This window comes from Sphaerodactylus townsendi, linkage group LG02, assembly GCF_021028975.2.
Source record: "Sphaerodactylus townsendi isolate TG3544 linkage group LG02, MPM_Stown_v2.3, whole genome shotgun sequence".
NCBI lineage: Eukaryota > Metazoa > Chordata > Lepidosauria > Squamata > Sphaerodactylidae > Sphaerodactylus > Sphaerodactylus townsendi.
This window is the reverse complement of record NC_059426.1, coordinates 27992657-28007887: the sequence shown is the minus strand read 5'-3', so window position 1 is coordinate 28007887 and position 15231 is coordinate 27992657. Positions and strand designations below refer to the sequence as shown.

The 15231-nt window shown below is 43.8% G+C and overlaps 1 protein-coding gene across 1 annotated transcript in view; it reads right to left on the bottom strand.

Annotated features, from left to right (window-relative positions):
• CIR1 (corepressor interacting with RBPJ, CIR1) overlaps window positions 1-15226 on the bottom strand; it is a 34690-nt gene extending 19464 nt beyond the window's left edge. The window contains exons 1-7 of the mRNA XM_048484394.1: window positions 14969-15226; window positions 8923-9017; window positions 6431-6504; window positions 5288-5301; window positions 5128-5183; window positions 4546-4594; window positions 3168-3285 (exon numbers count right to left, since the gene is read on the bottom strand). Of these exons, the coding sequence (XP_048340351.1) occupies window positions 3168-3285; window positions 4546-4594; window positions 5128-5183; window positions 5288-5301; window positions 6431-6504; window positions 8923-9017; window positions 14969-15040 (478 nt within the window). The 5' untranslated portion in view covers window positions 15041-15226. The remainder of the gene's footprint in view (window positions 1-3167; window positions 3286-4545; window positions 4595-5127; window positions 5184-5287; window positions 5302-6430; window positions 6505-8922; window positions 9018-14968) is intronic.
• Between the last annotated feature and the right edge of the window lie 5 nt (window positions 15227-15231).

Below are 15231 nucleotides of genomic sequence, written 5' to 3'. Positions count from 1 at the left end.
GATGGAAAGCGATGACAAGCAGTCCACATGCTGAGTCCAACAATGAGCGTCTAAAACAGATGAAGGCACTGTCTGAAAACGTGGCACAGTAAAAGCTCCCTTCTAAGAACAGAGTTTTCAGCCAGTCAAGTTTTTTTTGCCGGAAGAGTTTGCACAGCGTTCGCCACAATACAACCCCACAGTTAAATCCCTGTACGCGGCCGCGTTAATAAAGAAATGCCCCCTTGAAGCCAGGAACTATCCCACCCCCAGCAGAAGGCTCACCATTTGTGGCACCTTTAAGAACTAGCCATCTGCTCCAGGAGAGGCGCAGAATGTATCTTCACCTCCACGAAGGAGAATTTAAGGTCTCAGTCGACTGTCAGCTTTTGTTAGAACAATATCTAAACTCTTTATAATGTTGGTCCAAAGACGGAACAACTTAACTAATGGAGCAGGACAGTCTGAAGATGTTAAACTATCCAGGTGGAATGATAATTTATCCTCAGAGAATGTCATGTCCAACTTTACTAAAAAGTTGGTATTTATCTGTTGATCTGTAAAAGAACACGACATTCCTACGGCGAACTGCAAAGTCATCTACTGCTTATCCCTAACGTTTCAAAATGCTGTCTCTCTCTCTGTGCCCACGTGTACACACTTATCTACAAATGCATGCAAGAACTTTATGCATCTGATGAAACAGACTGGCACGCAGAGAGATTATGCCACTACAGATTTGTTAGCCTTTTATGGCCCAAACACTGTTGAGAATAACACATTTACTTTACATTTATACTCCTGGTGCACAATGAATGAGATCAATTGCAACCCCCCTCCCTCATCTTCCCACTGTTGTCTTCTCTTCAATGGAGATAGCTGACATCCTTTATCAGCTTACGCCCTGTAATTCTGTTCCACTGACAATGGAGCTTTCTTCTTGTAGAAACTTGCCCCAAGTACAGTGCTCTTCATCCCCTGGGCTGGGACTCTCTTGTGGGTCACGGAACCCCACTTACTGGGTGGCGAGCCCCTACAGAGCTCCCAAGTTTCCTTTTTTGTCTACTCGTAGGAAGGACTTGCAGCTGTATGCATAGGAAGGAGGGGTGCCACGAACTCTTTGCATGCACACTGAAGTTAGAAACAGGACGGCGAGGCTGCTTAGCACACACGAGTTCATAGGGACTGGCTCCTTTTCCTTGCACTTAACCGTGCTGTCATGTGACTTTCTATCCTATAACTGTCCCACACCGAGTCCAATGCTGCTTCTGCAGGTTAAAGATCGGGCCTAAGTCTGGAAAGGATGATGGTCACTGTGCTAGAGTAAAGTGTGCTTGAGTAAGGACAGAACTGATTTAAAGGAGATATTAGAAAGGTGAGAACAAGATGGGGTATATGACTTGGGTATGGTGATCTTGGGTGGGGGGAAAAAGCTGGCTAAGACAGAACCCCCTATTTAAAAGCCTGGGCAAAAATGAATGAATGAATGCTTTTTAGCCTGACACCTAAAAGGAAATAAACTAGGGGTATTATTAAAGCATTAATAGGGCGGGATATAAATAATAAACAAACGAACATGCTAATAATAATTAAATAAACTGTCATCTGTCAAAAATCCCAACTTATGGTATTTAGCAAGAAAAGGTTTTTCTTTAATTGCCCCCAGGCTCTGGAATAGTCTCTCCTCAGAGACTTGCCATGGCCAACCATGTATGGATTTAGGTGCATGGCAAAGACCTTTCTCTTGGTCTAGGCATTCGGCTAGCCTCCCTGGAAACTGGTTCTGGTGGGTTTTCCGGGCTGTGTGGCTGTGGTCTGATAGATCTTGTTCCTAATGTCTCACCTGCATCTGTGGCTGGCATCTTCAGAGGTGTATCACAGAGAGAAATGTGTTACACACTGTGTCCAGAGAGAAGGGAATGTTTAGTGGAGTACATATTGTCCATGTCCCAGGGTGGGGAACAGAGGGGTAAGGGCTCTCCTTTTGCGGAAACACTGGAAGGGAGTAGACCACATCCCTGGACTCAGGAGACAGCAGCCATTTTGGACCATGTGCTTGCACAGAGAGCTGGCTAAGCCTTCAAGGTAATGGGAACTGTATGAGGATCGTAACCTTCTAAGCTCCAAGTGCCTACCCTATTTTAACAACTGCTAGGGCATGTTTAGGGAGAGGAGTAGAGGATCTGCGTTTATATTGCCTTTGTTCTGGAAACCCTTGCTCGATCTGGTGCAGTGCTAAAACATACTTGTAACCATTTTATTTTTAATAAATACCTTTTGAACCTTAGATGTGGGGAACAGCTCTCTATACCACAAATGCCTCCAATGTCTTGGATGCGCAATCTAAACGGGGGAGGGGGGGGAGGCTGGCAGCTGGCAAGCAGCTTTTCCTCCGAGACTCCAATCTGTCCTGTGGAACCCAGGACAGGGGAAACTGAGGCCAGGGCTCAGGGTTGCAAAGGAAGCTGGGGGTCCTGACCCTCCCCAGTGGGAAGTCGCTCAAATGGTCAGGTGGTGGCAGTGATACCCAGAGAGAAGAAAGCAAGCCCTTTCCAGGAAAAGTTGGCAACCCCTGGGAGAGGCTTGGGGGGTGGTGGAACAGGGCCTGCTGGGCAAAGTGGGCCTGTTCGCCACAGCATGCAAGAAATACACACTGGCTTTATTGTTCTAGGCCAGGGGTCTTCAAACTATGGCCCTCCAGATGTTCATGGACTACAATTCTCATCAGCCCCTGCCAGCATGGCCAAGTGGTAGGGCTCATAGGAATTGTAGTCTATGAACATCTGGAGGGCCATAGTTTGAAGACCCCTGTTATAGGCATATTTCAGCTCTCTTTTGCCATACCAGAATGCGCTAGCACTCAGGGTAGTATTCACAGGCTTAAATGGTCCATAACACCTACCAGTTCATCAACAAGAATGGGATTCATTTCAAAAAAGGAGTTACCACAAGGTGTCCTCAGAGCAACAGGATTTACAGTCCCAACAGTCAACTGCCTATATCAAGTCTTACAGTTATGACACAGCCACAAACTAGGGTTGGAAATCTCAAAAGTGACAAAAGATACTGTGAAATTCATACTTCTTATTTTCTAGCTAAACCACTGGCACATCAGGGAAGCCATACCATCCACATGAAGTCAAAAACATCACTTCAGAATATGTCTGAATTACATTTTGAGCACCTACCTGATCCATCATTGGAAACAGAGCTTGCATTAATCCCAGAAAGACCAAATAAGGGACATTCTCGATCGGTATTTACATGGCCCCACTTGTGACATTTAATGCATCTCACGTTCCGCACCTGGAAAACAATAACGATTGGTACAGTTTTCTACCTAAATACTTCTGTAACATTACTGTTTAAGTAATCACTCAGCAAAATATACTTTTCATCAACACATATCTGAAATTCAACTAAAAATGAGGAGTAAAAAAAGGCTAGTGTTGGATAGAACAGGAGAAACAGAATGGTTTCCAACTGGCAAAGGTGTTAGACAAGAATGTAGTTTATCCCCTTGTCTCTTCAATCTAAATGCAGAGTTTATCATAAGGAAGAAGAAGAGAAGAAGAGTTTGGATTTATATCCCCCTTTCTCTCCTGTAGGAGACTCAAAGGGGCTTACAATCTCCTTGCCCTTCCCCCCTCACAACAAACACCCTGTGAGGTGGGTGGGGCTGAGAGAGCTCCGAGAAGCTGTGACTAGCCCAAGGTCACCCAGCTGGTGTGTGTGGGAGTGCACAGGCTAATCTGAATTCCCCAGATAAGCCTCCACAGCTCAGGCGGCAGAGCAGGGAATCAAACCCGGTTCCTCCAGATCAGAGTGCACCTGCTCTTAGCCACTACGCCACTGCTGGATTAGATTTAGATGTAGGTGGAGTGAAAATCGGGGGAGGAATGTTAACAATGTGAGATATACCAACGATACCGCAGTATTGGCAGAAAATAACGAAGACTTGAAACAACGACTGGAGAAAGTTAAAGAAGAAAGTGCAAAAGCAGGACTACAGCTGAACATCAAGACAACAAAAGGAATGATTGCTGGGGAATTACTCAACTTTAAGGTTGACAATGAGGGAATTGAAATTGTTCAAGACTTTTTATTCTTGGCTCCATCATCAACTAAAAGGAAGACAGTCAACTAAGAAATCAGAAGGAGACTGAGACTGAGAAAAGCAGTTATGAAGGAGCTAAAAACGATTCTTAAGGGTGTCTCTGGCAACCTAGAGCAAGTTAATTCACGCTACAGTGTTCCCCATTACTATAAACGGGTGTGAAAATTGGACAGCAAAGAAAGCTGACAGGAAAAAAGTAGATTCTTTCAAAGTGTGATGTTGAAAGAGAGTCTTAGGGATACCATGGATTGCCAAAAAGACAAATAAGTGGATTCTACATCAAATCAATCCTGTCCCCAGAAGCTAAAATGACTAAACTGAGATTATTGTACTTTAGTCACATTATGAGAAGACACACCAGAAAGGACAATAATGCTAGGAAAAGTCTAAGACAGCAGGAAAAAAGAAAGACACAGGACGACACACACACACACACACACAAAACTTACTTGGATACCAAATGGCTGATCTCTAATGTTCATGTCATCCTTAGCATATCTATTAAATACAAGAAAATGAGAAAAGATATATTCTCATACATCAAAACATTTAAGCTACCTGCTCTTTGGTTCAGCTGGGGTATAATCTAAATAAGTACAGTATGTTGAAAGAATAATAAAATATATAGGTCCCAAACAATATCATATTTGGTTTATAAATGAATGGCATTGCATGATCGTTGAGAAATAGCATAGAAAATGTTGACATTCTGATTTTTTCCTATTTGCTTTATTGCCGCCCCCGCCCCCCCGCAAATGTATGTATTTCATACATTACTAAAATCAGATGTTGGAGTCCTTTTGCTCAGCTGATTTGAATTTAGAAGAAACATCCAATAAAAGATATCATTTGAGAAGATGGAAAAATTTTAATTAAAAAAAAAAGAAATACAGGATATCAGCTAAGACACTTTTCTCTTCATATAACTAGAACACCATAGATACACATAAACACACACAAGAAAGGGTACACAGGCATGAAAATAAATTCTACAAATGAGATTATCCAAGTAATAATTTAATAATTCTTACTTTTCACGTGGAGCGACCTTCTGCCATTCAAATTTGTACTCTGTTTCTCCCTCTTGCTAAAAAAATAATAATTAAAAAACAGATTTAGGCAAGTAAAAAAAATAAAATCCCATTTGAAAATTAGATTACTAAAATATAAGGAATTACATTTCAAAATTACCTCTTTGGTCTCCTCTTAGATTATCCAGCAAGATTATCCAGCAATGCATGGGGGGAAAGGAGAAGGAATAGCATTAGAAACAGAGGCTAATAGATATCAGTGTGTTTCAGACAGAATTTAATTTGGCATACCATACAAACCTCTTATTTATGAACTCGAACTGAATGCTCATTTCTTCCATGTTTTCTCTTAGAAGATGATTTAGGATGATAGACCAAATGGATGTCAAGGTGCCATCTGTGAGTCACATACCAACTTAGCAAACCAGTTCCCAATTTAGGGGGTTGGACCTTGGAACCAGTCCTAGTCTGCTAATTATTGTCGAGTCATTCTGACAGTAGGGATGGGTTCAGAATGGCAACATAAATCCTATTTAGTATCTTGATCTGCGCTGGAAGCACCAGGTCATTAATTATTGTATTAGGTCTTCAAGTCCCAAGCCAATTGGCCTATGAGCTCAAACCCACACTGGGCTAGGCAACAAAAGGCTGCCCCTTCCCCTAGCTTAGTGTGTCCTCTGAGAAGTCCTACAAGAGCTTCCAGGTTCATCATTTTGGGTCCCTGGGCTAGAGTAGGGGGTGGGAACTGTGTGCCTGGACTGGCTGTCCAATTGGAAGGAGCAGATTACTGACTGGTAACATCTCGCGGTGATTGTGTTTTGAGTCCTGCCTGTCTCATTCGTTTTTAATATATAAAATGAGCTTTCCTATTTATGAAAAAAAATTAATGTGGTTGTTCCACTTGTTAATGAGGGCTGAGATTTTTAGTGGTGTTAGGAGGAGCAGCAGTGGCGTAGGAGGTTAAGAGCTCGTGTATCTAATCTGGAGGAACCAGGTTTGATTCCCAGCTCTGCCGCCTGAGCTGTGGAGGCTTATCTGGGGAATTCAGATTAGCCTGTACACTCCCACACATGCCAGCTGGGTGACCTTGGGCTAGTCACAGCTTTTCGGAGCTCTCTCAGCCCCACCCATCTCACAGGGTGTTTGTTGTGAGGGGGGAAGGGCAAGGAGATTGTAAGTCCCTTTGAGTCTCCTACAGGAGAGAAAGGGGGGATATAAATCCAAACTCTTCTACTCTTCTTCTTAATTCCCCCAATATGAATGTCAACAAACACCATATAAACCATTAGAGAACATCACTTACCTTTCGTTGCTCCTGGTGGTGCCTCGTACATAAAATTTAAACCATTCTTCACACGTTCATCACCCATAAGCAACCTATACAGGAAAAACAAGAAACCTTAAGAACCATGTATTGGAAACTGAAGCATTTAAAAATGTCATTTATAACATATCTACAATAATTCACTATTATAACACTGCAGTTAAGATTTAAAAGAACACCCTGACGTCCTGTTTCAGTTAAGAGTATTTTAGCAGGACTTGGTTCATTTCCACTGTTTCAGCAGGACTGCGTATATTCTGTATGCTATGTAAGTTATTAAAATGGTGTCTCCTGAAAGCAGCATACATAGTACAGAAATGCTCTAATCCTGACAACCTCTGGGGAAATGGCATTTCGCATCGGTTTGAGCTTTTCAGAGCTCCCAGCTACACATTTCTGAAGGGGCAATTTCGCTCACTTGCAGAGCAAGTATTACTTGGCTTTCGTTTCCCGAGGACCTGGGGACCCCAACATTCTCAGGTAGACTAGACAGGTTCTGCTATTAGATCTGCTAATTCTGATACTATCCAGGATCAGTGAGTGTATGTGGGCTGCCATGCACCAAGAAGCTGCCTCCCCGCTCTTTTTTATCTTTATCAATTTCTGTTCTTTGTCTTCGTTTTAATTGTTGCTAATCATGGTTGATATGTTTCCTTTGCTTTTTACTTTCCCTTTCTTTTTGTAAAATAATTGTGTTTTTTTTAAATAATTACAACATACGAACAGCTAAAAACTGGTGGGAAAATTGTCCAGAGAAAGTAAAAGAAAATGAGAAGGTCAAGATCCTGTGGGACTTTCGAATCCAAATGGACCAAGCGTTGGCACATAATACACCAGATGTCATAGTGATCAAGGACAAGAAAGTGACCATCATTGACATAGCAGTACCCGGTGACAGCAGGGTCATTGAAAAAGAACACAAGGTCACTAAATACCACAATTTGAAAACTGAGTTTCAGCGTCTACGGCACAAACCAGCTGAGATCATCCCAGTGGAAATCAGCAGCCCGGGTGCCATTCTGAAAACACTAGGGCAGCCCTGCCCTACATCTGTCAGATTCAGAAGGCAGCCCTGCTGGGATCCACATAAATACTATGCCGATACATTACAACTTCCAAGGCCTCTGGGTGTGGCTCAAATTGTAATGAAAGGCCAACAACCAGCTAAAGATCTGGCAGCTGTGAAATCAACCATAATAATAATAAACAAAAGAAATTCCCCATTTCACATAAGTGATGAAAAATGACTCATATTTTCATAATACTAATGGCATTATTTCAAGGGAGATGCCCAAGGTAGGACCAGGAGCAATTTAACAGGTATTGTTTTCAATTCTTATGTACTGTAGGATTAATGAGGACAGATGCAATGACCTACAAGATTTCCACAGAATTTCCATTCCATTATAGCCGTGGTGGTGAACCTTTGGCACTCCAGATGTTATGGACTACAATTCCAGATGTTATGGACTACAATTCCCATCAGCCCCTGCCAGCATGGCCAACAGAACTCCCATTTTCTGCCTGCCTATCCCAACTAAATTCACCAGATCCACAGGACTAATAATGAAAGCTGCAAAAAGCAACAAAACTACCACAGGATTCACATCTCATTACCCATTTTGGCAATAACTGGTTTTGCCTGTAAATGACCTGGAAGGTCCGCTTTTGAAGCCCAGTATGCACTAGTGTTGGTTTCACAGACTTCCACAGAAAGTGCCTGCCTATTTGCAAAATTTTGCTGCAGATATTAGGATTAGAGATCTGCTGGGTTGCAACCCATCAAACAGATCCACACCTGTGAGGGGATTTTGGTTGGTTTTCCCACTTCTGCAGCATATATCCACACATGCTACTGATGCAGTCTCAATGGTAGCAACGTGCCCAGAAGCATTTGTTGCCAGTCTCAAAGCACAGCAGAAGACAACATGCAGGGTGGGGTCAGGGGGGGGGGTCAAGGCTACTCCTGGGGCACAGTTCTTCCCAAAGACACTGATCTGGTGGCAGTTAGAATTCCTACAGGAGGAGGCCTACAGGAATCGTCCTTCTCTTCGGCAATGTCAGTGATGGCTTGAGGTATCTTGCAGTGCAATCTTGCAGTGATGGCTTGAGGTATCTTGCAGTGCAATCTACACCAACTTTAGTGGACATAGAAGGGTAGAACTCTGCTCTGTGCATCAGCATATTGGCACAGTTCACGACAATGAATGGAGAGAAAACTCAATATTGCTCTCGCTTCACAGCTCTGTCAGCGGGCAGCTGTTCCCTGTGGAGGAAATTATGAACTGAGATGGATTCAGGCCTGTTGCAGATGTGACTGGCTGTGGTCTGGCACTCTCTCTCACTGCTCCATCTATGAGAGTTAGGAACCAGTGGGAGACGTAGTCACAGCTGGAGCTGTACTCAGACATCTTAAAGGGGTCCCAAGCTGCTTCCTGCCCTCCTTGCAATGATGTAATGTCATCTCTCACCTGTTGTCATAAGATTCCTGCTCTTTCAGGTACTGCTGCATTAACTCTTCCTGTTTCTTCTTGTCGTAAGATATCTTCTGTTCTGCCATCCATACCTAATCAGAACACAAGTGAATTAAATAATATTTTCTACATGAATGCCTTCCACTTTGCACTACAATCCTGTAACCCAAACAAACTATGCAAAAAAAAGAGATATCTACATAATAAGAGTTCTGACAGGTTTTTTTCACATCATGGGGCTGGAATCCAGACAATTGTACATTGCCTGGATTCCACTCTGGGGAGCAGTCATGGCTTAGTAATATAGTACCTCCATTGCATTCTGGAGCTCCCAGGTTCTACCTCTGGGTCTCACATCCAGCAGGTGATATAAAAGATACTTGTAGATCTCGCATCCAGTAAAGATCTCGCATCCAGTAAAAAGGTAAATAGTCCCCTGTGTAAGCACGAGGTCATTACTGACTCATGGGGTAATGAAACATTACAATGTTTATTAGGCAGACTTTGTTTATGTAGTGGTTTGCCACTGCCTTCCCCAGTCATCTGTACTTTACTTCCAGCAAGCTGGGTGCTCCCATTCAGAAGGCAACATAAATGATCCCAGAGAGCTCTTGCCAATCAGACCTAAACAGCAGTCCTAAACTCTGCTTAGGACTGCTCTGTGCATCAGCATATTTGCACAGCTTATGACAATGTCTGGGCTGCAAACTCAATATCACACTTGCTTATGCTGGTCGGACTCAGCATAATGTAGCTTCAGGTACATTCATGTGTCTATAAATGCTATCACACTAATTCAGACTAGCTCACTTCTGTGGGGCTTATTTAAAAGAAAATGTTTTTAGAATTCAGATGACAATCACAAATTTAGCATTTTCCTCCTGCTTGTTATGTTGAATATGATAGGGCATTAATGTCAAACTCGCAGCCCTCCAGATGTTATGGACTACTGCATCATGCTGGCAGGGGATGATGGGAACTGTAGTCCATATCATCTGGAGGGCTGCGAGTTTGACACCTATGTGATAGGGGATAGATTCAGGTGAGTAGCCATGTTAATCTGTGGAAGCAGTAGAACAAAATTCAAGTTCAGCAGCACCTTAAAGAGCAAGAAAAATGCCCAGGCGCCGTGGTGGCGAACCTTTGGCACTCCAATTGGCCATGCTGGCAGGGGCTGATGGGAATTGTAGTCCATAACATCTGGAGTGCCAAAGGTTCGCCACCACTGGCCCAGGGCATAAGCTTTCATGAGACAAAGCTCACTTTGTTGGTCTCTGATAAAGTGAGAGCTCTGACCCATAAAAGCTTATAACCTGGAAATTTTGGTTGGTCTTTTCAGGTGCTACTGGACTAGAATGATTTGAGGTGTGAGTCTTCTATGTAATAGAAGGATGAAGTTTTAAGAGTAACTAAAGATTAAAAATAAATTGCCAGCACTGGATGCCATTCACCCAAGCGTTTTTCAAGAATGCGAATGTGAGATTGTATGTTTAAGTGCTGTCAAGTCACAGCTGACTCATGGTGGCCTCAGAAAGGGGTTTTCAAGGCAAGTGATTAAGTATAGGTGCCACTGCCTTCCTCTGCAGAGCCTTCCTTGGAGCCCTTCCTTCCAAGCAGTGACTATGCTTAGCTTCTGAGATGTGACAAGATCAGGCTATACCAGTGACGGCGAACCTTTTCGAGACTGAGTGCCCAAATGGCAACCCAAAACCCACTTATTTATCACAAAGTGCCAACACGGCAATTTAACCTGAACACTGAGGTTTCAGTTTAGAAAAACCGGTTGGCTCCAAGGCATGCGTTACTCAAAAGTAAGCTTGGTGGTAGTCGGTGGATTTGCTTTGAAGCAACTGTGCAACTCTTCCAACAGGTGAATCATGACCCTAGGAGGGTTTACTCAGAAGCAAGCCCCATTGCCAGAAACCAAGCTTACTCCCAGGTAAAGGATAATGCTTTAGTTCTTTGCATGAAAATCAGTGGGGTTGAACAGCTTAACAGGGTTACCTACACTGCTTCCCCAAAACTAGGTCTTAGGTTTAATGCTAATTGAGCCCAGTGGCCCAGGCCAGTCTAGATGTGTGTGTGTAAGGGGGGGGGGGGGGACTCTGTTTGCGCATGTCCACAGAGAGGGCTCTGAGTACCATAGGTTCGCCACCACTGGGCTATACCATGTCACCTTCCCCCCCTAAAAGTGAGATGAGCATTGTTAAATAAAATATATAAATCTTTTTACTTAATACTAAAACCAACCTCTTTTCTAGAGGATCAGCAGGAAGGCAACGAATCCCCAAAGAGCATCCAAGCAGGACCTCATTATAGATCAGGGGTCTGCAACCTGCGGCTCTTCAGATGTTCATGGACTACAAATCCCATCAGCCCCTGCCAGCATGGCCAATTGGCCACGCTGGCAGGGGCTGATGGGAATTATAGTACATAAACATCTGGAGAGCGCAGGTTGCAGACCCCTGATCTAGCCTCATTAACCTAAATAAGAATGTCAGCAGCCATCACAACATCTGGAGAGCCACAGGTTGCAGACCCCTGTTATAGATCTAACAACTTAATTTCAGGGCTAAGTAAATCTGTGTAAAAACCATGAAATACAGAAAGCTACCTTATACCATCAGAACACTACTCCATCATTATACCATGATTATACCATCAGAACACTACTAACACAGTATTGCCTACTCTGACTGGCAATGGTTCTCCATGGTCATAAGCAGAGAAGTCACTTTCCTTGTGCTTGTTACCGAAGATCATTTCAACTGGAGATGCTAGTGTCAGAATTCAAGACCTTCTGTATGAAAGGTCTGTGCCTCTGAGCATTACTCCCTCGCCCCAGAACTATGACAAAGGCTAAAACAATCCATCAGTATGGTTTTCCACATATATTTATCTTGATGTCAATGAGGCAGTCAAATTTACACAGAACATCAATGTGCTCAGTCTTCACAAGACCAAACACCCTACGCCAAAGTGTTTGAGAGAGAATCAAAGCGTTGAGAATCAAAATAACTGCTGATATTCAAGTTAAAAGCAAAGACAGGCCCACTAAAAATATTGCAATCTATCTAAAGCAGCTTTGAGATCCCCAGCAAGAGATGTAGAAGACACCGTGAAAAATTCGCTATGAACATGTTTGTTCAGAGTGCTATGGAAAAGAGACAAGCAGCGTTAAAAAGGTTAGGAAAGAAGCAAAATAAAAGATAATGACTTTTTGTACAAAAAGGGCAGCTTGCAGTACAGCTACATTTAGCAGCTGTGAAGTTGAGGGTATCTGATCTGTGCAAGTCTCTTATCTTTTATCACTGAACTGGAAAATTTCCAGTTAGCATATCGACTGCTGGGAAGAAGTATCTGATGAAGGAGGTTTGAAAAGTTAGGGCTTATGGTGGAACAATGCTTGTAATCCTTTGAAAACAGAATCCACAATTAGTGGATTTATTAATTCAGAACAATTTTTGCATGTAACTTCTGGGAAGTGAATGTGTGTTAGGGAAAGAACTAGAATCTATCACTGGGTGCGACAGGAAGATCAAACTCTAGAGAGTCTATAGCCGTGGTGGCGAACCTTTGGCACTCCAGATGTTATGGACTACAATTCCCATACTGGCAGGGGCTGATGGGAATTGTAGTCCATAACATCTGGAATGCCAAAGGTTCGCCACCATTGGATAGGAATGTATACAGAGAATTATAAGTTTCATCAGGATGGTTCATGAAATGACAGGGGGTACATATGGACTATCAAACTTGTTATGCGTACACTGTCATCCTAAACAGAGTTCCTAAACTCCTAAGCTCATTGACGTCAATGAAATCAGAAGGGTGTAACTCTCCCTAGGATTGCATTTCAGTGTGCTGTACACAGAGACTTTATCTTCTTCTCATCCAGCATGGATACATGCCTACAACAACTTTTACAATGTAATTAGATAAAAAATTGTCATCTGTATTTTAGATTGGCTTTAATTCTGGTTTTCTCAAAATCTGTTATCTATACTTTTCTTTCATTTTATTGTAGGAGTTGGGAATACATATATATTTATTTTGAATATTTCCAGGCGGCCTTTTCAGAGACCAACTTGTGGTCACTTATAATGACAATCTACATTATAAATGAATCAGGCCATTAGACACAAACAGCTTAAACACTGTCTATAAAACAGAAACACTGTGTTAAAAAGCTGATAAGATAAATCCCCTAATTTGGGTGCCAGGCCAAAAGACAAGGAGGAGAGCAGTTCAAAGGTGAAGTGCCACCACAGAACATCCCCTGTCTCTAGTTGCCCACAGCTTCAGCTTTGAAGACAGGGTACAAACAGCAGGCTTTGAGAGGCATGTCTTAACTAGAAGGTTATACACAGAGGTGGGATCCAACCAGTTCTCACCACTTCTCTAGAAGTGGTTATTAATTTTTTCTGAGTGCCGAGAAGGGGTTACTAAAGCAACCTCCCTGCCCAATAAGGACTGGAGGTACTTGTGTGCGGCGGCGCCACTGTTTGAATCCCACCACCATCAGAACCCGTTATTAAAATTTTTGGATCCCACCACTGGTTATACAGTATGAGAGGAGATGGTCCTTCTGATATCCTGGCTCACAGGTGTGTAGGGCAGGGGTGTCAAATGTGCAGCCCTGCAAATGTGCAGCAGATCAGGAGGGGGGTTTACCTCAGCTGGCTTGTGGAGCTGATAAACCCTCTCAAGGCAGTCACCACACCCTGTGGGGTCACCAGGCCAGGAAACCCTGCTTCACCCTTCTGGGGTCTGCAGAAGCAGCAACACCCCCCCCCCACCCCACCTGGGCCCAACCCAGCCAAGTCATATTTATGTCACATTTAGCCCTTGTAACAAACGGGTCTGATGCCACTGAAATAAGGTCTTAAAGACTAGGACCAGCACCTTGAACTGTGCTCGGAAACAGATGGATAACAGAGCCCTCCGGGGGTAGGGCGGTATATCAAACTCAATAATAAATAAAAATAATAAATAAATAATCAGTGCAGATCGTTTGGCATGGGACTAACACGATACAAGAGGCAATCCAGACGCACAGAAATGCCAGAGGCAAGACAGAAATATTACAAACAGATTTTAATGAAATTGATTGGACTTTTCCCTCCACCATGAGCAAGTCTGTTTTTCCCCCTAAACAAAATGGCCAAAATTTAAAGGGGTGATAAAAAGGCAGATTGGCACCTATTACTGCTCCCCACCCAGTGCTCAACACCACCTGGACACGGTGGGGAGGAATTATTTGTTTGGAAAACATACATGCCTCGCCGGTTAACAAAACAGAAGCAATATAATCAAATCTCCACCCAGGAAAGAGCGATGTTCAGAGAAGCCCTAAAGGAAAAGCTCCCGGAAGGACAATTTTGCAATTGCAATCAGTGTTCTAGCTGAGAAGAAAAATCACATTTCCTCAAGTATGACATATGGTGTTTTGAGTACACGGGAACAGAAATGCAGCCTTGCGAGAATAAAGCCTTGATTCCTTCCACGTCTGAATAGGTAATAAATGCAATACAGGTAATAAATGCAAACAGGTAATATAAAGGTAATAAATGCAAACAGCAGGCAAAGGCACTGATCATCCGGTGGCATTAACACAAGCAGAATCGGGAAAGTGCCCTTTGTGCACAGACATAAACACGCAGGGATATTTTTTTTTCCCGGAGGGGGGGGGGATCTGGGGAAGCAGGGGAGGGGAGAGGAAAAGAAACCCTTGAAAAGAGATTCCACAGGGCAGTGGTTCTCAACCTTTCTAATGCCGGGACCCTTTTATACAGTCCCTCATGTTGTGGTGACCCCCCCACCCCACCCCCTGGGACGATAAGGAGGAAGCCTGGCCAAGGCAAACAACCCGCAAACCCCCAACCCTAACCTTTATCCATTTTACAGATGCAGAGAACCTTAGGCGACCCCTGTGAACGGGTCGTTGGACCCCCAAAGGGGTCGCGACCCACAGGTTGAGAACCGCTGCCGTAGGGGGAGGTTGGGGGAGGACTTTTGCCTGAAATGTGGGGCGCAGACTGACCTTCTTGATATTAGATTTGGAGGCGGGATGGAAGTCCTTCTTGCACATGAAGTTGGCGAACGACTTCCCCATGATGGCGCCCCCCGGGACTCCGGCGCTCGTCTCTGGGCGCCCGTTTCTGTTTACATCGCCACAGCCGCGTTCTGGCTTCGACTCGGGGCTTCCGGGGCGGTCGGCGGCGGCATTTCCTGCAGGAGGAGGAGGCGGGCGAGAGGCAGGGCTCCTCCACGCTGGGCTGGCCCGCCTTTCCCAAACGGCTGGGC